The sequence below is a fragment of the Zalophus californianus genome, chromosome 7 (assembly GCF_009762305.2).
Source record: "Zalophus californianus isolate mZalCal1 chromosome 7, mZalCal1.pri.v2, whole genome shotgun sequence".
NCBI lineage: Eukaryota > Metazoa > Chordata > Mammalia > Carnivora > Otariidae > Zalophus > Zalophus californianus.
This window is the reverse complement of record NC_045601.1, coordinates 17,098,689-17,120,036: the sequence shown is the minus strand read 5'-3', so window position 1 is coordinate 17,120,036 and position 21,348 is coordinate 17,098,689. Positions and strand designations below refer to the sequence as shown.

At 52.2% G+C, this 21,348-nt stretch overlaps 1 protein-coding gene across 2 annotated transcripts in view; it reads right to left on the bottom strand.

Moving 5' to 3' along the window:
* ZC3H12D (zinc finger CCCH-type containing 12D) overlaps window positions 1-17,702 on the bottom strand; it is a 28,144-nt gene extending 10,442 nt beyond the window's left edge. The window contains exons 1-4 of one of the 2 annotated variants that reach the window (XM_027603645.2): window positions 17,066-17,702; window positions 16,671-16,877; window positions 13,032-13,179; window positions 8,716-9,091 (exon numbers count right to left, since the gene is read on the bottom strand). In XM_027603645.2, the coding sequence (XP_027459446.1) occupies window positions 8,716-9,091; window positions 13,032-13,116 (461 nt within the window). In that variant the 5' untranslated portion in view covers window positions 13,117-13,179; window positions 16,671-16,877; window positions 17,066-17,702. Of the gene's footprint in view, window positions 1-8,715; window positions 9,092-13,031; window positions 13,180-15,136; window positions 15,217-16,670; window positions 16,878-17,065 lie in introns of those variants that run through there. The other variant, XM_027603646.2, reaches the window with a different exon arrangement.
* Window positions 17,703-21,348: the final 3,646 nt, after the last annotated feature.

The following is a 21,348-nucleotide window of genomic DNA, read 5'->3' as shown; positions in this document are numbered from 1 at the left end:
ATAGATAGTACGTATCCAGAGCGGGTGCTGGGCTCCAAGGGAGGGGCATTCCAGGGATTAATTGACAAGACCCCCCTTTTCCCCTGAAGCTAGTAAGGATCAACATAAGGCAGAGGAGAGTAGCCATCTGCAGAATACTCTTGCCTTAACAGAGGGGTGTAAATGTGTTACGGGGCTCCCCAAGTCCAAGTAAGGAGGCCAATGTGCCCCACAAATGCCACTGAAGTGTCAATGGAGGCAGGAAAGAGAGAGCAGTGTGAGAGGAGGCCCAAGACCAGGCAGGGCCTTGCGTGCCTTCCTGAAGACTTTCTTCTCCTAAGAGGAATGAGAAGCCATAGAAGGATTTGAAGACGGGGGGGGGGGGGGAGTCTATGTGATGTGATGTGACAGGACCCAGGGTGTGTTTCTAGAAGCTCAATCTGGCAGCACAGCGGATGCCACATCGGAAGGGAGTGAGGTGGGGGTGGGGTCCCAGTTAAAAAGCTGTCACAATCATCACAGCAAAACTGGATGGTGACGTGGCCCACGTGGGTGGCGGCGGCAAAGGGAGAAGAGTAGGTGAACCTGAGAGATATCAGGAGGGAAAACCTCCAGAATGTGGTGACTGATGGGGTACAGGGTGATAGAGAAGGCTTCCAGATCTCTGGCTTGTGTAGCTGGTGGGCTCCTCGCTGAGACTGGGAGTTCTGGAGGAGGAAAGCGCTCGGAGGCAAAGAGTGTTGTCACGGACACACACTGAGTGGGAGGAGCCTCTGTGGCCTCGGGGTGGAACCGCTAAGTACACAGCTGGGGTCCAGAAGAGAGTTCTGGGCGATGGACACTGGGGGCGTCTGTGCTCACACAAGGGCTGGAACCAGGGAATGGAGAGAACTGCCTGGCTCCCCGGAGGGAGAGCAAGAGGCCTGGAAGACGGGTCTGGGGGCGCTCTGGGACTCAGTAGCTAGTGACGGGGAGGGTAGGGCAATCTTACAGAAGAGACAGAAAGGGTCTATCAGGCCACAAGGAAGTAAACCAGAGGAGTCCTGCATTTGCAAGCCACAGGAAGGAGGTGGCCGGGTGCTGCTCGGAGGGACCCATAAAGTCTGAGAACATCCCTCAGACTGAGTCCGTGCAGGTCGGTGGTGTTTTGCTGGTGAGGGAGACGAGTGGATAGACCTGAGGGAATGAGATTGTGAATCAGGCTTAGCCCTGGGTGCGACTCAGCCTGGCCTCAGGATGAGGTCACTCTCCGCTCTGCTTGCAGCCCAGCTACCTTTACCCTGGCCAGGCACCTTCCCCACTCCTACCGCAGGACCTTTGAACCAGCTATTTCTTCTCCTCTCGGCCCAGTCCACGCCTCCTCCTCCTTCAGATCTCACCTTCATCTCTACTTTCTCAGGAAAGCCTCCCCCCCAGCCCCCTATTACAAGTTCTCACAGCACTAATCACAGTTGAAGGATGACACCCACCATAGGATGAACGGGTCTCCCCCTCTCTAAATCACAAGCTCCTTTTGCTCCCCATTGAATTCCCAGCACCTAGCGCGGTGCCCAATGGTTGGTAGCAGTCAGTAAAAATGTGCTGAACCCGGGAGCGGCTGAGAAGACACACAGGTCCTGCAAGCAGCTAGAGGGGGAGCAGCCCTGGGGAGGAGCCGGCTGGAAAGACCCCAACGCAGGAAAGGCTCAGCTTGCCCAGGGGCCAAAGAGAGAACAGAGTGACCGGGGCATGGGGAGGGAGCAAAGGGGACAGCCACAGGTCACCGAGACACCCGTCCCCTGAGAAGCCTGGTGCGCAGCAGCCCGCTCCCTACGTCCAGACAAGGACAATGCTCCAGATTTTTCGTGTTGGGCTTTGTCTTGGGTGTGGCCCCTCCTCATCTGAGGATACTTCCTCAGAGGGGTCAGGATAGCTCTGGGTTTGCAAGAGAAAAACGGGAGTCTTCGGAAACACGAATCGATAGTATTGCAAGTCAGGCTCTGTGGAGAGACTGAATGAGAACTCTGATTTGCTTCGGCTCCAGGGACAGATCAGGAACCAGGCCTCGCGTCCTACATCGGTGGGTGTCTTCCGGTTTAGAGAAAATAGGCCTCTGGCCATGGAGGCTGAGCTGGGAGGCTGATGCAAACCGTAAGGAGAAAATACATCAATGTCTGTGGGGAAAGGAAGAGGAAGTGGACAGCGCATCCCTCTGCCCCAGCGGAAGCCGAAAAAAGAAAGGCGATGGAGGGAGAAAGTGGGGGTCCTTCACGGGGTCCTCACCCCTGCATTCCCCACCTGCTCCACTGCCTGAGCCAGAAGGGGGGCAGGGGTAGAAACATCAGGACGGGTGTGAAGAGGAGGCCGCAGGCTTGTCTCCCAGCACAGCCTAGGCAGGTCATAAGCTTCTCGGAGAAATCCTGGTTTTAGCAGGTGCAGCATCCCACAGGGCTGCAGGGCTGCCTTGGAGGAGAGGGGTAGACAGGTGAGCTGGAAGCCACATCCCTGGATCCCTCACATGCCCCCGGGCCTCGTGGATTGTCTGAGGCCTGTGGATGGACAAATAGGCCCCTGGAGGGGGGCAGAACTGTAAGCCAGGATGGCATTCCAAAAGGCCAAGTGGGACCAATGACCTTTCTCCGCTGACCCTTCAGAAGCCAGGCCAGGCCAGACCAGCCGCTCTTTAGCAGAACCCAGTGAGAGTCCCAGACCCCCCTCTCCCAGCCAACATCAGGTCTCAAGGCCCCCAGATGCCATGTGGGAGAAGAGCAGGGGAGGGAGAGGAAACATGAACCCCAAATCATCCAGACAGCAGAAGACACCAAGATACCACAAATTGGTAAGTTTAGGTTTGCCCCTCTCCACTACCTAAACAGGTAGGGAAGAGATCGTATCTCTCCTGGAAAAGAAGGTCTATTTTCTGTGCACACTGAAGCAGGAATGTGAACAACTAAAGACACCCCACCCCCAAACATGCCTCTGTCGGCTGCCACGAAGTCTACCCTCCATCAGTTCTCGAGCAAACCTATCACTGCCATAATTCTTTTAAAATGGTGTCTTGAGTGCTCTCTTTTTTGTGACTTCCCATCAGTTTCTGTGACTACACACCTTTGATGGGTAGGTGGCTGGAAGGGGCACATTCAGTGATGAAGCGGAACCCAATCCCTCCGAAGAGACAAAGGTGAGCAGGGTGATGAGTTCTGGTGATGGTGGGCAGGACCACAGCCTGCAGTGGCCCTGCTGGGGGCATGTGGAGGGGAAGGGATTGGTAGTTCAGGAGTTCAGGAAGAGAAAAAGTAAGGAATGGTGCTACCGTGGGCTTCAAGCATCAAAAACCGGTCCCATGGCTCCTCGGACACAAGACTCCAAGATGGCAGACCCTTAGCCAAGAGTTTCAAAAGGGCAAGTCCAGGAGAAGACAGAAAAAACATGCATCTGCCCATAGTCTTCCTTCCCTCCCTAAGAAGTGCTCTCCTTTCCAGCTTTGACTCCAGGCAAGGGAAGTCAGGGACTAAACCCTAGAATCACTAAGCTGGTGTCTCTGGAATGGAGGGTTTTCATTCAGGTCTGTTGTTTTGCAGGACTGGATTCCCACACGCCCCACCCTAACCTCTCTTCTGAGCTTTCTGGTCTCTTCTGAGATGCAAAGATTGTTATTGTTCAATCCTTGCCACTTTTTTTTTTTTTTTTTACCAACCTCAAAACCCCAGTATGGCTTCCCTATTTCTGACCACAGAAAGGCCTGGGCCATGGCAGGATTGAAACCACAAGCAGGGGCTACCTTCTCGCTACTTGTGGGGGTCTCTCTCTAGGAGCCAGCAGAGCTCCCAGTCAGGCAAGAAAGCGGCCACGGTCACCCTAGGACCGCACCACTCGGCACACAGACGGAAATGCAGAAGCACCCGTTCACTTAGGCATCCCTCCACGCACTCCACATCGATTTATGAACGTCTTCAGCGAGGCTCCGGGCTGGGTCCTCGAGACCGGTGAACAAGACAGACCTCATTACTGCTGCTTCTTGGAGCTCATTTTTAATATTTGTAGCGAGTCCTGTGTACCAGGCCACTTTGCACTCTGCGCTTCAATCGTTACAAGGAGCCCCTGAGGAAGTGAGCGTTGTCCCACTGCACCCTTGAGGAAACTAAAGCAAAGAAATGTGCCCAACTCCCTGATCTAAAGACAGATCTCAGAGCCTGATCTGTAGGGTTGCAACCCCCTCCTCCTCCTCTATGGCTTACCCGGTGTACTCCTGGCCCTCCCAGTCTCTGCCCCTGAGATGGAGACAGCAGTTCCTTTGGAGTGTTAAGTCCCCTGCTGTTACAAGGCTGGTGTCTGGGGAGGGACCTTAGCGCTTACTAACGTCACTGACGAATGTTACTAACGTTACTGACGAACCAGCTCGTCAGACTGCAAGCTGAGAGCCCGGCCCTGGGAGGAGACAGAGGAGGGAGGTTTTGAATAAAGGGAGAGTGGTGAGGGAAAGTGCCCCAGGCAAACTTTGTCTGCAGGCCAGGTGGGCAGCCACAGTCTGGCCACCCTGTGTAGGAAGTAGCCCACCTCGTGGCTCATCACTGTATCCGTGGACTCTTGCCCAGGAGGTTCTGCCGAAGTCAGCGGCTCACGGAACAGTCCCACAGAGCGTGAGGTGGCGGTTGTGGGGTGGGAGGGAAGGAAAAGGAAAAGAGAAGTGGTGGTCCCTTCAGAGCATGACATGGGAAGGCACGCCACTCTTCCCACTCCGTTTCTTATTTGGGGTTAAATTGCAAACCCCTGGGACCTGCAGTTTATAGCCTTTGCACCCAAAGATCTCTCCCCAGCTGAGGTCAGGGGGAAGAGAGAGGGTGGCCTCTGAGAGACGGGGCACCTTCATCTCAGAGAAGGAGAAACGGGTGCAGACCTAGCCAGCATGGGTCAGAGGCAACTCAGGGGCTCAGAAGCAGGTGTGACCCCCCAGCCCAGGTGTGCAGCCTCCCCTAGTAACCCACTGAGAGGGGGCTGATGACCCCCTCCACCCCCTTGCAGGCCCGAGCCCTCGTCACCGAAGATTTGTGACTCCAGAATAAGCCAGATTCTGTTGAGGTTCCTAAGAGTTTAAAAATGTACACGAGAACCCAAACAAAAAGCCCAGTGCACCCCAAAATGAGGGCCCATTTACATGAAACCCTTGTCTGGGGCAGCAAGAGGATGTGAAATTATCAGGTGGTTTTCCCCCAAGCTGAAGTCCTTCACATCTCTCTTTTCCGACACTTGCCCACAGAATGCACAACCCAGGGGGCACTCGAGAGTCAGCCTGGCAAGCAGAGCGGGCAGCAGTCGGCCCGTGAGAAGCCGTGCTCCTCCCAACGCCCCTGGCAGCTCTTAACACGCGGTCCACGAAAGCCACCTTCTGCTTCAAGCCTGCGGGACGCTTTCCCCGGGGTCAAGCGCAGAGCCCTCGAGTACGCAGCTCCCCGCCTCGTCGCTCCGGCACGGACACACGTGCGCATGCGCACAGGCACACCGCCGCCCCTCCCCGCGGAGGTACGGGGACTGGGCTGGAAAATCAGTCTCTGCACCGCTGCACCGGGGCCACGGGTCACTGCATAGGCGCTGCCCTCAGCACACGGTCCCAACAGGCTGGCCGCAGCAGGAGAGGCGTCCTGGGCACCGGTCCTGCAGAGAGCACCTGCCCCCTGGTGGGGGACTGGGGGGCCCGGCGCAACCTGTCTGCAGCAGGCAAGACGGGGCTCATCCTGCAGGGGAAGGGCTCTGGGCAGCACAGGCAGCCTCTGGCCCCCGAGTCGAAGTCCATGAGGTCAGTCTCCCACCCTGAGACGTTTTCGAAGCCTGGGCAGAGAGAAAGCCAAAGATGCATGGCTCTTTGGAAAGAGCTCTGAAAGCAGAGCCTGGCACTTACTGCTCTGTGACCTTGGGCAAGTTACCTACCCTCTCTGAACCTCGGCAGAAGATGAGAAATTCCTTTATAAGAAGAATGCATTTATCTCTTTCATGCATGCATAAAATAATCACCTTGAATCCTATGATTTTACAGATGAAAAGCCATTTAAAATTATTATTATTATTTCATCCAACCTCTTAATTGTATAAACAGGGCTCAAAAACGTCAGGTGACTCACTCTGAGGTCACACAGCTGAAAAGCTAGATCTGTACAGTCCAATACATAGGCACTCACCGCCTGTGGCTGTTTACACTTAAATTCAAATTAATTCAAAAGAAATAAAATTTAAAATTCAGCTCCTTGGTCACAATAGCTACATTCGAAGTGCTTAGCAGCCCCATGCATCCAGTGGCCATCGTAATGGACAGTGCAGGTATCGAACTGTCCATCATCGAAGGGAGTTTTATTGGGCAGCTCTCAGCTAGAGGTCAGGACTGAGAGCTTCGGACCCTTGGCAGCCCCTCCGGGCAGCAAGGACATGTGTCCCAATCTGCCTTTTCAGTCTTTCCCCACTTCTTCCAGGGCCAGACAGCAGATGAAGCCATATCCTCTTCAAAAGCAGAGAATGGCCACGACTGTGATGCTACAAAACCTCAGGAAAGGAGAATTTTCAGAAACCCCATTTCTGAGGTTAACTGAGTCTTGAGGTCAACAGATCATAACTAGACACCATGTTTGGTTTCAAACTACCCATTGCCTCTAAAGGGTGAGCCCCACCCTGAAACCTGTCCCTCGCAGCTGGGACCTGGCAGAGTCTGAGGGTCATGGGTCGCGTGGGAGCTCCAGCTGGAGGACACAGTGCGAGGACACTGTTGCAGGAGAAGAAGCGGGGGATGGGGCAGGACCTCAGACCCCAGCTGTCTCCCAGACTTGCCTCTGAGCAGACCAAGTCCCACCCGCCAACTGGTGGCTGTGTGATGTGTCTTTTTTTCCTAACTAGAGATGCCGGGGGCAGGGGAAAGGAGTGGGATGTTTGTGTGCATACAGACACGTGTGCGCACGCACAGAGATGTCCACACTCTGAGACCTCATGCAGACACAAGTGTGCTTTGTTGACGGAGGTGATTTTTAGGCAGCAAGCGTTTAGTGTTCTGACACACTCTTTATGACAAGCCTGAGTGATGGCTTCCCTTTGTCACCCACACAGATGGAGAGTGAAGGGGTTCGACGGATGACAACCGTGGGAGGTGGGGGTGGGAATAAATGGATTTACCTGGGACACATCGTGGTCACACACAAGGAGAACATGCAGTTTAAGTTTGAATTCCAAGCAGCAACAGAGATTTTCATCAACAGAAAATCCTCCAACACCACCCTATCAAAATAATTTCTAAAAACTGGTCCCCCACAAGAGCCTGCCCACACTTTCCTGTAGCACCTGACATAGTCCTTCTAGCCCACAGCCATTCTTTTGGTCTGGAATCAGAGAGCTGGTATAACCTTAGAGCTGGAAAGGTCTTCAGTTTAAGCAATACCCTTTTACCTTTAAAAGCTTCTCTCTATGGATGTCCAGAAGGAGAGGTGGCTTGTCCTGATCAGACAGAGGCCGGGTCCCCCTCACAATCCTCAGACTTTCTAGGACACTCAGAACCTTAAAGATTCCTAAAAGTCCTTTCAACTCCCCCTGATATCTCAAATTAAGCAGGATTTCATAGACTGGTCTATCGGGTACTTACATGGGAGCATGTGTGCGGATGTTACAGAGACCCCAGGACCACCCCAGGGTGACCTGGCTGGCTCAAACTTGAGCCAACACTCCCAGGACACACAAAGCGGGACACCTAGGGAGAGCACCCAGGGCTGGGCCATTCTGGGTGGGACCATTCTACACTTCTGTCCTGCAGTGCCAAGTCCAAAGTGAGCCTTCCCAATCCCCCCAAGGAAAGCCACTGGACCTGTCAGCCAAAAGACAGACGCCCTCCTGACACATTCAGCTCTGCGGGTAAGACAGCTTTTCTCAGTTCCAGCCAGTGGCTCAGCTTTTGAAAGGGGAAGTCCTCTGTTTACAGCTGTGAGGGACTGATTTCCTAGGGATCTGCCCTTTTGCCCACCTGTAACTAAGGCACATAGCACAGAACTGCACTTGTATGAATACAACCTCCTGCCTGCCTGCGTGGAGTGTGGCTGAGACAGTGAGAGTGTCTGCAAGCTGATTTTAGCCACGCAGGCGTCAGGCTGTCATCACTGAAACACACCAAGATGCCCAGACACAAATATCAACCACCGTGTCTGCAGCTCAGGGGCCATGGGGGCGCGTCTCAGACCAGCTGGGGAACCACAGCACCACCAGCCACCCCTGGAGCAGCAGGTCTCCTCCCCCGGGAGAGGGCTTCCTGTTCAAGCACCTTTCCCCACCTGATTCTCGTTACCCCGAGGGAAGTAGCAGAGCTCTTAGTAGCCTGGTGTCACAGAAGAAACTTGAGATGGGAGACTCGAGACAAGAAGCCACAATCTGCCAAGGCCCAACGCTAGGTTCCTCCCCAGTTCCCTAGTGCCCTCCTCAGAAGAGAGCCTCTCTCTGGGTTGGTATGATAGTAGGAACCACCTGTTGAACAATTACTCTTCGACAGGCACCGTCCTAGGTATTTGGTGCAGCTCCAGGTCTTACAACTACTTTCTAGGGAGGCTTTATACCCACATTACAGATGGCAAAAGTGAGGCTCAGAGGGGTTAAGTGACTTACGTAAGGCCACACAGCTACCAAGGGGATGGAACGGGGATTCAAAGGCCCATCCGTTAGCCTCAAAACTCTTTGGACGAAACCACTGAAAAGGGGGACAGTTCTCCCACCCCAAGGCTACAAGATGAAGCAAAGTACCTCATTGCCACGTTGCTGCCGTCGATCACTATGGGTCGCAAGGAACTGGCTGGGTCTCCGCAATCCTCTTCCAGCTCTGCCGCCTGCCTGCGCAGGGCAGAGTCCGGGGTGGCGCAGGAGCCCCTGGGGATGAGCAGGGGCGCCGCGCTGCCCTCATGGGCCCCCGGGCGGCTGCTGGTCTGGATCAGCTCCTGCAGCACATCATTGACCAGGGCGCCCTCACCCAGTTTGCCCAGCACCCTGACCACATCCTCCGGGCTGTAGCCCAGCTTCTGGAAGAACTCCATCTTGCTTGAGCGCTCCATGCTGTGCCAGCTGGGCCCCCGGCGAGGGTCCGGCCCCTGGTTTCCTTCTGGCAGAGCCACGGTGGCATGAGCTAAAGAGAAAAAGCATCCATCAGGTGTTTTCTGAGCCGCCGGGCCTGGAGGCTGTCGGGTTACTGAGGGCAAATTATGCACACTCCCTCCCCGCCTTATCTGTCAGGAAATCATGTTGCCTGGTCCCCTTGGGGATTTTCAGTTGCTCAGTGTGGTTGGGGAGCCACAGATGCAATCATGTTGCTTTTACTTGTGCACTTTCTGAGGCCTTCACCCCACACAGGGGCCCCCCGCAAAGATCCACTGGCCGGAGGCACCGAGGGCAGCTGAGCAGACCACCCAGCGCTTGGAACATCTGTGCACAGGCCAGAGGAATGTTCCTGAGGCTCTGTCAAATTCATACGCTAAAGCCCTATCTCCCAGCACCTCAGATTGTGACTACGTTCGTACATAGGGTCTTTAAAGAGTTGATTAAGTTAAAATGAGGTCATTAGGGTGATCCCTGGTCCGATATGACTAGTGTCCTTATAAGAAGAGGAGATTTGGGGATGTGGGTGGCTCAGCCAGTTAAGCATCCCACTCTTGGTTTGGGCTCAGGTCATGGTCTCAGGGTCCTGTGATGAAGCCCAGCGCTGCGCTCAGTGGGGAGTCCGCTTCCCCCTCTCTCTCCCTCTGCCCCTCCCCCCACTTGTGTGCACACTGTCTCTAAAATAAATAAATCTTTAAAAAAAGAATCATGAAAATATATTTACTGTGAAAAAAGTGAAACAATGCTAAAGCATAAAGAATAAAAATATAAAATGTCTCTTCGTACAAACCCCAAATCCCACTTGCCTCTCCTGCTGTTTGTTTGTATCCTCGTGCTTTTCCGATGTCCTGACTTGCATATCGAATAGATCCACACATATTGTCTTAGCGGGGTTGTTTTTACATAAATAGTATCATACTATATGGTTGTGCAGCAACTTGCTTTTCTTATTAAAACTGCATCCGGGAAATCTTTCCATGCCAGTTTTTCTGTTCTGCTTCTCCCTGTACCCCCAGCATTTAGGACAGCGCCTGGCCCATCGGACTCTCCATGCCACATGACGGAAGTGTAGCTTGCCTTCCCCTTCTCCCTGTTACAGATCAGGCTCAAGGAACACCCACGCACATCCATCCTGTCACCTGCCGTCTTCTCAGCAGGACAGGTGCGCATCCATCCTGTCACCCGCCGTCTTCCCCATAGGACAGGTGCTCGCAACTTCCCCTTCCTGGTCTCCTGCCCACATCCTTGGCAGCAACCGCGCCTTCCTACCAGGTTCTCAGCGGGGCTCCCCATTCTCTGCAGGGCCACTGCCCTGAGGCTGGAGCCCCAGTAGAATGACCCCGACGGCTCTGGCAGGACAAGGGCGTTTGCAACCTGGACAGAGCGGCCAGCTGCTCTTCCGCGTGTCACCCCCACTCTTGCCCCCCCCCAAGCTCCCCAGGGACCTCCTCACTGCCGTATCCAACAGCAGCTTCAGCACCTTATCCAAACTCCCTGCAGCTCTCAATGCCAAGGACCACACCCTCGCGTGTCATTTTAAATAAAACATTTGGAAAACATTTTGGACCACCTCCTCTTGAAACTCTTCTCCCTGAGGCCGTACAACTTGGCCTGAGTTTCTAAGTCTTTCCAGTTCTTTCCTTAGTCTCTGCTCACGTGTTTGACAATGGGGTCCTGCCCAGGCTGTCTGCTCTCCCCATCATGCTCCCCACCTGCCCCTACCCCCGGGGGTCCACAATTGCACTTCTAGCTGAGACCTCCCTAAGCACTAGGCACCCCCAGTTATAAATCTGTAAGGTAAATGGTATGCATGCTATTTGAATAAAGTGCTGGGGGCGGGGGGAGCTCAGAATACTGTCACTCGCCAAACATTTGCTGAGTCTACTTCAGTGGTTCTCAAAGTGTGGTCCGTCGAAACTCGGGGAGGGCCTACAACGCTTTCAGGGAGACTTCAAAGTAAAAACTGTTTTCATAATAACACTAAGGTGTAATTTGCTTTTTTTTCCCACTCTCATCCTTACGAGTACATCATGAAGTAAGTATTCCGTGTCGTGCAATATTGCAACAGAGCCAATGCAGAAGCCGATAGGCAAACCCAGCCGTCTTCTGTTAAGCCACATAGTAGAGATTTGCACAATGTAAGTCAGTGCCAGTCTCCTACAAATTTTCTGGTTTGGGAAAACAGTTATTTTTCATAAAAATGCATCATTTATATAAATGTAATGGTTTATTATTATTTAAGGTAAAGGAATATTGTTTAATTTCTTAATTTTAGTTTCTCCATAAGGTACATATCAATGGATGGATATAACCCCACATAAACAAAAGTTCTTTTGCATCCCTAATAATTATTAAAAGTGAAAAGGAGTTCTGAAACCAAAAGTTTCTTCTTAAATCCAGAGCTTTCCAGTAGGTATTTCCCAAGAAGATGGTTCCATGGAGGTGAAGCATAGACATGTCACCCAAGACCCCAGGACAGAGGTACAGGGTCTTGCCCTCCTTTAGCCTGGGCTCTCTCACCCCCATCTGCCCACCTGCCCCCTACACCACCCCCCACACCTTCTTCATCCCATACCTAATTCACTGTCACAGCCTCCTATGGGTCTCCCTCCGAAACCCCATCTGGCCTAGCCCCTGTTTGTAGCCAGCAGTATATTTCCAGAACAAGTCTGACCATATCACGCCCTTTCTTAGAAACATCCTCAGACACCATGTTGACGACAAGAAAGACACCAAATTCCGGAGCAGTCTCCCGAGCCACCACCATGCAGTGCTGACCCCGGTCCACCTCCTCACCCACCACTGGCCCACCTGGCCCTTTCTCTTGAGAACTCTACTTCTGAATCTACTCCCCACCCCCACCCCCGCTCCCCAAGCATTCCAGAATGTTCTCATCACTGTGCTTCTGCATATGCTTTCCTCTCTACCTGGAATGCTCTTTTGAGTTCACCAAACTTCAAGATTTAGCTCAAATGCTACTCAAGGTGGTCACCCCTGAGTCCACAAACAGAATGAGTGGCTTGACCATCTATCTACCAGGCACTTTGCTCACACCTCTGTTAGAACGCACTGATTTGTCATTTATCCGTATCTCAAGAAACTGTGAACTACATTCCCACCTATTTGCCTCAAAATCACCAGCACCTGGCACAGTGCTAGTATATTGGGAAGTTCAACAGAGTTTTCTTCAATTGATGCCCAAAGCCGAAAATAGTCTTCCCTCCTCAAATACTTTTTCTTGGGTTCCCATCTCATTGAGTGGAGTCCCCTCGGCCCCAAGAAGAAACCTCAAGGTCATCTCTCACTCTCCCTTCCCTCACTTCCACACGCAACTGGACAGTTTCTACTTCCTGCACATTTTCCGCAAGCACACCCTCTGCCTTACACAACAGGACCCTAGTTCATCCATTCATTCATCCATCCATCCATCCATCCATCATTCATTCATTCATATAATAAACACTTCCTGACCACCTACTGGGCACTAGGCACTGTGCTGGGACCCAGTTCCATAAACTAATATACAGCCCAATTTCAATTTGTTCCCAACCTATTTAGGAAAACAGACCAAAATGTAAACAACAAGCCATACATCATGACAATAAGCACAATACTTTCAAATAGAAAAAAAATGTGCTTTCAAAACTCAGGTGAGGAATAACTTATCTTCCTTTCAGGGGAAAGGAAGGCCCAGAAAGACCCCCATGGGACTGGACAACGAAGGACAAGCTGGCTTTTCCCAGTCGGGGAAGAGCTGTGGCATCTCTCCCGGGGGGGCCCTGGGGAGGCCTCCTCACCACACTGCCACCCACCACAACACTAAGCTAGCTAGTCCACGGACCAAGATTTCTGTCCCTCCATCCTGTACAGAGTAAATGTCACAACTCTTGAGCAGGAGAGCCAAGGCCCTCTCCACCAGGACCGGCCCACTCCCCAGCCCCCTCAGCCATGTTCTTCCAGTCCAGCTTCACCTTCTGCTCCTTGACCGGCGACCAGTCCTTCCCCTCGGGATGGTTGTTCTCTCAGACTGGGGTCCAGCTTTGGTCTGGTCTCCATGGAGCAAGAGGATCCTCACCCAGCCTGGCAGGCCAGCCTCACACCAGGCATTGCTCACTGTCCCTGAAAGACCCATGGGTTTCATTCGGGCTCTTCCTCCCTCTGCCTGGAGGCCTGCCCCTTCCTGCCCCAGGCCTGACCCCACTGTCACGCCTGTCCTTCCCAATCCTGCTAGCCCAGCTCCACTCCACCTCCACCCCTCCCTGCCCATGCCTGCCGATGGCCCTTATTTTGATTTGAAAGACAGAGGAGAAGGGAAGAGAGAGGAGGGGTGGGAGAAAGTAAAGAGAGAGGGAACGAAAGTGAGAGAGGGGGAGAAAAGAAGAAAGGTTGGGACAGACAGCATGAACACAGCAGTCTGTGCTCATGGAGCTCTTCAGTGTTTCCACCTCGCCTGCGTGGAGACACTTCCTTGAACTTCCCAACATGCCTGGGGATGGGGGGGAGGGGGGGGACTAGAGATAACAGCCTTCCCTTTTCACAGGTGAAGAATCTGAGGCTCCGAATGGCACAGGGTCAAGGTAATATAGTTAGGGGCAGAGACTGACCATACATAGATGCCAAAAGTAATGTGTCGCTTTGAGTTGTGTTCAAGATGGAGGTAACGTCTTGTTACTACAGAGATGGAAAAACCAAAATACACCTGGGCTGGGGGGCTTCTCTTTGGTCACAAAGTAACAGCTGCAAGGAGAGTCCATGCTTGTTTTATAACTTTGTGGTCTGGTATGACAGCATCATAAACATTTTCACAATGAAAAGACCTGGGGCTGGGACCTGGGGCTTATACCTGGGGTGGGGAAACGAGAGTGGCCACGCAAGGCCCCGTCCCCAGCAGCTCTCCACAGCACCCACAGGTTCCAAAAGGGCTCCTTTTCTTTCTTTTATTTTTTTTTTAAGATTTTATTTTTTGGAAGTAATCTCTACACCCAGTGTGGGGCTCGAACTCACAACCCCGAAATCAGGAGTTGCATGCTCCTCCAACTGAGCCAGCCAGGCACCCCAAAAGAGCTCCTTTTCTGAGGAGACTTTTGAAAGGTCATGGGACAGGAGAGCCGTTTGCATACAACACTAACTGAAAGAATCCACCTACTTCAGAGGCTTTCTTTTGCCCCCCTTGAAACTTTAAAATCAACTTGATTTCCTTTTAAAACTTCTAAATAAGAAACCTGAGCTGGGGGCGAGGGGTCTGTCCTCAGGAGCCTCCCCTGGCCCTCAGGCCACCTCCCTCCCCTTGAGCAGCAACCCCACCAGCAGCTTCTCTCTCCTTTCTATTTTTAAGTCCTGAAAGTGTGAACAATTTCATTTCCGTTTTCTTCCTCAAGCTTGACTGGAAGTCACAAAGAGCCCAGATGATTAATTAGTAACACTGCGAAAATCCTCGGTCTTCTCGGGAGCTCTGCTCACAGAGGTCGGCCTCCCAACGCTACCCTATGGGGGGGGGGCGGCCAAGGCCGCTGTGGACACGCACTCAGGTGGAATCCGGCGTTGGAGGTGGCCTCACCAAAGGGCAGGAGAGGAGGAAGAGGGAGGGGGGAGAGGGAGAAATTTCTAATGATGGGAATCAGAGCAGACCTGTTCTAGAATCAGCCAATCCAGGTTGACGTCTGACTGGAAGAGCCCCGGAGGAAGAGAATACAAGAGTAACTGAAGAAGGAGAAAGGGAGGGGGGCGTTAGATAAGGCAAGTAGAGAGCCAGCAGGTCACAGGTACCCGGTATTTTATAGTGAGAGGGTGCTTCCTTGCCTATTATCTTTGGAGATCCCGAACTCTGTGGGAGATGGAAAAGGGCTACCTCATGACTTATGTGGCAAGTAAGAACACTAAAGAAAAGAGAGGTTTTGCCAACTTACCCAGGGTCCCGCAGCTAATAAATGGGACGGCCTAGACTCCCAAGGGTGGTGACTCCTGCTACCACCTGGCCCAGAGGGTGCTGCCCGGGGGCTCAGGGGGCCACGGAGCAAGGCGAGCCCATGCGTTGGCCCCCGGATGCCCCTGACCCTCAAATCCCGTTCCTGTTCACCTCTGCCAGCCCCACAGCAATCCAGCACATGATGACAGCCAGAAGTCACCCGCATGTTGAGGAGAAAGCTCTTGTGAACACAGTCCGTGCAGTTTTCTGGTTCAGCTCAGATCAGTGGAGTTGTCAGTTAGATTTTGGGGAAGTCACAGAGAGGGAAAAACTTCAGTCCACGAGATTGTGTTTTGGGCATGGCTTTTGGGGGATTTTTAAAGGGCATTATAATTTTTAAAAAATTGTGGTAAATTATACATAACATAAAATTTACCATAGGAACTATTTTTAAGAGGACAGCTCGGTGGCATTAAGCAACCAACACCACCATCCATTTCCAGAACTTTCTCAACTCGTAAGACTGAAACCCGGTCCCCATTAGACACTAACTCCCCACCCTCTCTCCCCCACCTGCCCCTCGTAACCACACTGCTACTTTCCATCTCTATGACTTTGATGACTCCAGGTACCTTCTAGAAGTGTAATCATACAGTATTTGTCCTTCTCTACCTGGCTTATTTGGCTCAGCATAATGTTTTCAAGGTTCACTCTGTTGCAAGCATATGTCAGAATTTTCTTCCTTTTTAAGGCTGAATCATTTTCCATCCTGTATAGAGACCACCTTGCCTTTATCCATTCACCTGCAGGTGGACACTTGGGGTGCTGCCACCTTTTGGCCGTTGTAAATAGTGCTGCTGTGAGCAGGGGTGGCCTGGCCTTCTGTTTTCTCCTTGAACTTGTCCCTTGTTCCTCTGTCTGCTATAGGTTACTTTGGATATACACGCAAGTATATACACACAAGCCCTGATCCATACCCCAGGGCAACTCTGTAACAAAGTTTTTCAAAAACCACCCTCAACTATCTTCCACACCCAACATATTCACGTGTCAGGTATCAGTGTTCCTGGGCTAGCATCACCTGGCTTTGGAGAGGACTTCAGAATCCTGGAGGCATGGCTGAGGTCTCTAACAGCCACAGGGCATTAGCCAAAATTGTCTTCATTGCCAGCGGTTAAGACTTATTTCCATGTCCTCATGGGCCTTCTCGAAGCCCACAGAACCATCCTTTAGGGGGAGTTGGGGCTTGGGCCTGCTCCCAAATATTCCTGACCTGCCCGGAAACTAGACACCCGCAAATCAGTATCTAGTCTAAGAGATGCTTTCAAGAGCCTGGAGACAGGTTGAAAATGTGCCTGAAAGTTCTAGACCTTCTGACTTCATAAAATTAAAATATCTTCAAAGATCGCAGCAGTTTTTACTTAAACTGAAGAGTTCCTCCAATTAATCTTTCTCCCACGAAAGGCCTCTTGAAATTAAATATAATTGTGCTAAAATGAGCAAGGATTTCACCTTATTTTTTTTTTATCTGTGTACTTAACATCATGTAAGGCATGGGAAATCAAATTGTTCAGAATAATGCTAATCCAAGAACTGGATTCAGCCCGCCCCCCGTCCCCTGTGTTCTGTCTCTCTCCTCCACCCCTGGACCCGAGTCTGCAAGGGGCCTGTCACACTGACTGATGGGGTGGGGGCAGGCACTCACCAGGAGGGTGCGTTGCTCCAGCCCCCACCGTGGGCACCAGTGTTCCTCTCTGCGCCCCCAGCTGTCCTCCCGGTTAGCCAGGTGTCACCCAAGCTGGGGGAGCGCAGCCGGGCTGGGCCACACAGCCATTAGGAGGCACTTCATACCAAAGCTCCCCTTCCTGGAAGCCAGAGTCACGGTCAGCTGCCAAGGTAGTTTTGCTTTGAGCTTTAAAAAAAAAAAAAAAAAAAGGGAAAAGAAGAAAGCAATCAAATGAGGGAGGCATACGTGAAGCCTTCGCCCCAGCATGAGTCACGGAATCAAAGTTTAACAACCACATGCAAAACAGTCTCTCTGAGGGCATGGGCTGGCTGCACAGGAAAGCCAGGAGAGACTCAGAGAACAAAAGCGCTCACAGTTTCCGTTCCAAGTTTCCACTCAGGCCTTCAGCTGAGAAGAGCATCTGCTCCAAGGTGCTCCCGAGGAGGGTCGGTGCTCCCAACTTCACAGACAAAACTAAAGCCTGCAGGAGCAAAGAGGGGCCGGGAGAGAATAGGAACGCCTACCAGCTAGGGGTGTCCAGGCACCTGGGTGCAGATGAGGACCCTGGCCCTTCTATCAGAGTCCCGAACGAGTCACAGAAGCCTTCGGGCTAGAGGCACAGGCCTCGGTCTGTGGACCGAGGACAGGTCAACAGCATGAGGAGTGTCCTCACTGCAGCCCTATAAAGGGGGGGGGGCGGCAGCCCCTCTCGCCGAGCCAGGGGGAGCCTGACCTGAGGCCCACCAGACCAGGGCTTCTGCAGCCGGTGGCCACGGGCAGCACACCCTGAACTGTGTCTGTTTCCTGCATCGCGGGAGGCGCGATGGAGTCAGAATGAGAGCAGAGAACACACACCACAAGTGCCCACCTCCCAACAATGACAGGTCTCTAAAGTGACTTGCCCAAAGACACCCAGTGAGCCAGCTGGTCAGGCTGGGTTTAGAATCTGAGAGTTCAGGAATGGCACAAGTTGACTGGAATTTGCCGCTCCTCTTTTTCTTTTTTTTTTTTTTTTAAGATTTTATTTATTTATCTGAGAGACAGACAGACAGACAGAGAGTGAGCAGTGGGAGGGACAGAGGGAGAGCAGGGAGCCCGGCTCAGGACTCGATCCCAAGACCTTGGGATCATGACCTGAGCCGAAGGCAGACGCTTAACCCTTTGAGTCACCCAGGCGCCCCTACTACTCTTTGTTTATCCCCCACCTGTCTCTCACAGATGGTGTGAGGCAGTCTAGAATACTAAAACACAGATGGAATGGCATCATTACAACAAAAGTACAATTAGAAATGATTAGAACAGGGGGTGCCTGGCTGGCTCAGCCAGCAGAGCGCATGACTCTTGATCTCAGGGTTGTAGGATCGAGCCCCACGTTGAGTATAGAGATGACTTAAAAGAAATGATTAGAACAAAAACGAACGTGGTATCAGAACCTAGATTTAAAAAGTCACTTCCTCTGGGCACTGGTTCCAGCCTTGAGTTGCCTGGCATGACGGGTTTTCTAAGAACAGCTATGGTTGGTTTAGCGCTTCCAACATATTGGGTGCCTTCCATCAGAGCGTCCTATCCCCACAACAGCTTGAGGGCCTCGGAGTCATTATTCCCGCTTTTGAGACAGAATCATTGAGGTGAGAAAGGGTAAACTCAACTGCCCCAGTTCACTCAGTAAGTGGTTGAAGTTGGGTCAGGACTGAAACCCAGGCCCACAGAGCTCCCCAAGTACTCTCTCCCAAGTACCCAGGCCCACACGTGGCCTCTCAGCTCCCAGATCCCGAATAAAGCATGCAGGCTTTCCCAACGAAAGAAACATTTTCCTGCTATGAACTTTTAGGAGAAATCTAACTCCTTATGCCGAGTAACACGTCAGACGATATTTTCAAGTCCTGAAGAAGCCCAGGGGCCCCGGGGAGCCACCAAGGAGGGAATTCTCTGCAGATCATGCTGAGCGCCACCCTGCTGTGCATTTAGCACCAGTCAGCCTGGGCAATGAAACAAGGATCTGGATTTGTGTTCCACCCCAAGGGAGTAGCACCGTGCAGGGGAGAGGGACCACAGTGGCTAGCACCAAAGAGCTGTGCAAGAAAGACTTTTGAACCTGCTCAACTAATCAGGTAAGAACTTGGCAGAGGCCCCAGAATTCTATGTCTAAAATCTTGGAGACATTATTTAGACGAGAAAAATTGTGACTCTTCTGTCCAAGAAAAGGACCACCGTATGGGGCGGGGGGGGGGGGGGGGGGGTGCTTAGAGTATCCGATCCAGAGAAACCTCGGCCGATTCCCCTCCAGCTAAAATGACTTAGTTGCCATAACTCGGAGGAGCCAAAAGGATGAAGCCACTTATTCCCGACTGAATGAGAAATAAGGTCTGCCAGAGGTAACCATCTTCGTTAGGATATCACTGACCCCAAGCCGGCCTCTGCCCACGAGAGATGTCGGAGGAGGCGGCCGCGGCGAGTGGGCTGGCGGGGACGTCTCCGGGAAGCCGGGAACGCACTGAGAAGGGCAGCCTGCCCGGCCCGCAGCTTCCCTCCTCCCCCGGCTTGACCGGGCCTTGCAGCTGCCCCGAGGCTGCTTTTGCCCGCTCGGACCCTGGCGGGGAGCCGGAGGTCGGCGCTTTTAGGAAGTGGCCCGGAGGTGTTGAGACAGGGGATCCTGAGTGTGGAGACAGACCCTTCCCCGGGAGGAGCGCACGAGCGTGCAGACACGAGCTGGGCGCCGCCGCGTGTCAGCGGGCCCTGCGCACCCGCGCCAGGCCCCCGCGGCCTGGCTGCCTCCCCTCTCTCTACAGCCTCAGGGAGCCCTGAGAACAGTCTCGCTTCTATCCTGTTTTCTCAGGGAGCTAAGCCAGCGCGGAGAAAATTTGCAGCGGGGGGGGGGGGCTGGACGTGCAAAGGGGCGTGGCCTGGGCGTGCAAAGGCCCCGCTGGATGGCACACGGCGGCTTCCCGCGGACGCTTCACCTCCCGTCGGGTCTCCTCGCCAGCAGCCCCGCGGGTGAGACCTTCTGCTTTCTGCCAATCCGATGTGTGAGAAATGCTATGTCGTTTCTTGTGGTTATTTTAACTTGCATTTCCCGCGTTGCCAGCGAACTCGGGGACCGCTTCGTGTTTACTGGCCATGCAGTTTTCCTGTTCTTCCCTCCACGGCCCACTCTGCTCTCCTGGAGCCTCCCTCTTACTCATTGCTGTTCACCTTCACATCCTACTCAGGCTAAGCCTTGACCTTTCGGGGTTGCTGCAACTGTCCGCGCCCAGCCTAAGCGCTTGCCTTTTAGCTTTGTTTATGATACTCTGCAAACGGTTTGACTTTCGTGTCGTCAAAATCATTGGCTTTTCCTTCATCGTTTGTGCCTTTTGAATGTTGTTTAAGAAATCCTCCCCTATCCTGAAATTGTAAATATGTTTTCCTGTATTTTCTCTAAAGTGATAATGTTTTGTTTTTTATGGTCAGGTCTTGAATCCTGATCTGGAATGTGTTCTGATGAGTGATATGAGAAAGGATCTAAGCTTATTATCATAGTTTGGCGTCATAAACTCAGAGTCGGACCACCCTGCCACCTATTAGCTGTGGAAACCTGAATAAATAGTTTAATCTCTCTGTGCCTCATTTCCCTCATCTGTAAAATGGGGATAGTAATCAGATCTATCTCGTGGGATATGAGAATTCAATTAATCCATGCATGAAAAGTGCTTAGCACAGTACTTGGCATGTATTAATTGCTCAATGGATGGCTGTTACTATTTTGAGCACAAACTTTATGATTTTATTTATTTATTTGACAGAGACAGAGAGAGATCACAAGTGGGCAGACTCGCATGCAGAGGGAGAGGGAGAAGCAGGCTCCTTGCTGAGTAGGGAGCCCGACGCAGGGCTCAATCCCAGGACCCTGGGATCATGACCTGAGCGGAAGGCAGACGCTTAACCGACTGAGCCACCCAGGCGCCCCTTGAGCACAAACTTTAATGAGGATAGGATTTCTAGAAGTGATGATGGCAGAGTCTAGCACCCAGGATAAACTGAAACACTGTCAGGGAGCTACAGAGACAAGAGAAACACCGCTCTGCGTCCTCAGTAGGAATCGGTGTGCCCACAGTAGACACCGAAGCAAAGTGGGGAAGCAGTTGTCATTGCTGTATGGGCTTAGCTTTTTAAATCTAATTTAATTGTGTTTAAAACAATTGTGCGTTTGGGCGCCTGGGTGGCTCAGTTGGTTAAGCAACTGCCTTCGGCTCAGGTCATGATCCTGGAGTCTCGGGATCGAGTCCCACATCGGGCTTCCTGCTCAGCAGGGAGTCTGCTTCTCCCTCTGACCCTCTTCCCTCTCGTGCTTTCTATCTCTCATTCTCTCTCTCTCTCAAATAAATAAATAAAATCTTTAAAAAAAAAAAATAAAAAAAAATAAAAAAAACAATTGTGCGTTTAAAACAATTTTAGTTTATTAAATAATATCTATGCATCACTCCTCTGAGTTCCACCTGAGATGTGATCTTAACTGCAGGGATCAAGGCAATAAAGACTGTTAAGTACGTTCCAGTTTCATTTCACGCCGTGCACCAGGCTGAGAACATCGGCACCAACTGAACGGAGTTTCTGCCCCTGAGTGAGCGGAGGCAAGACTGTGATCGAAGAGTTATGGTCACAGGGTAAACGTTAGACC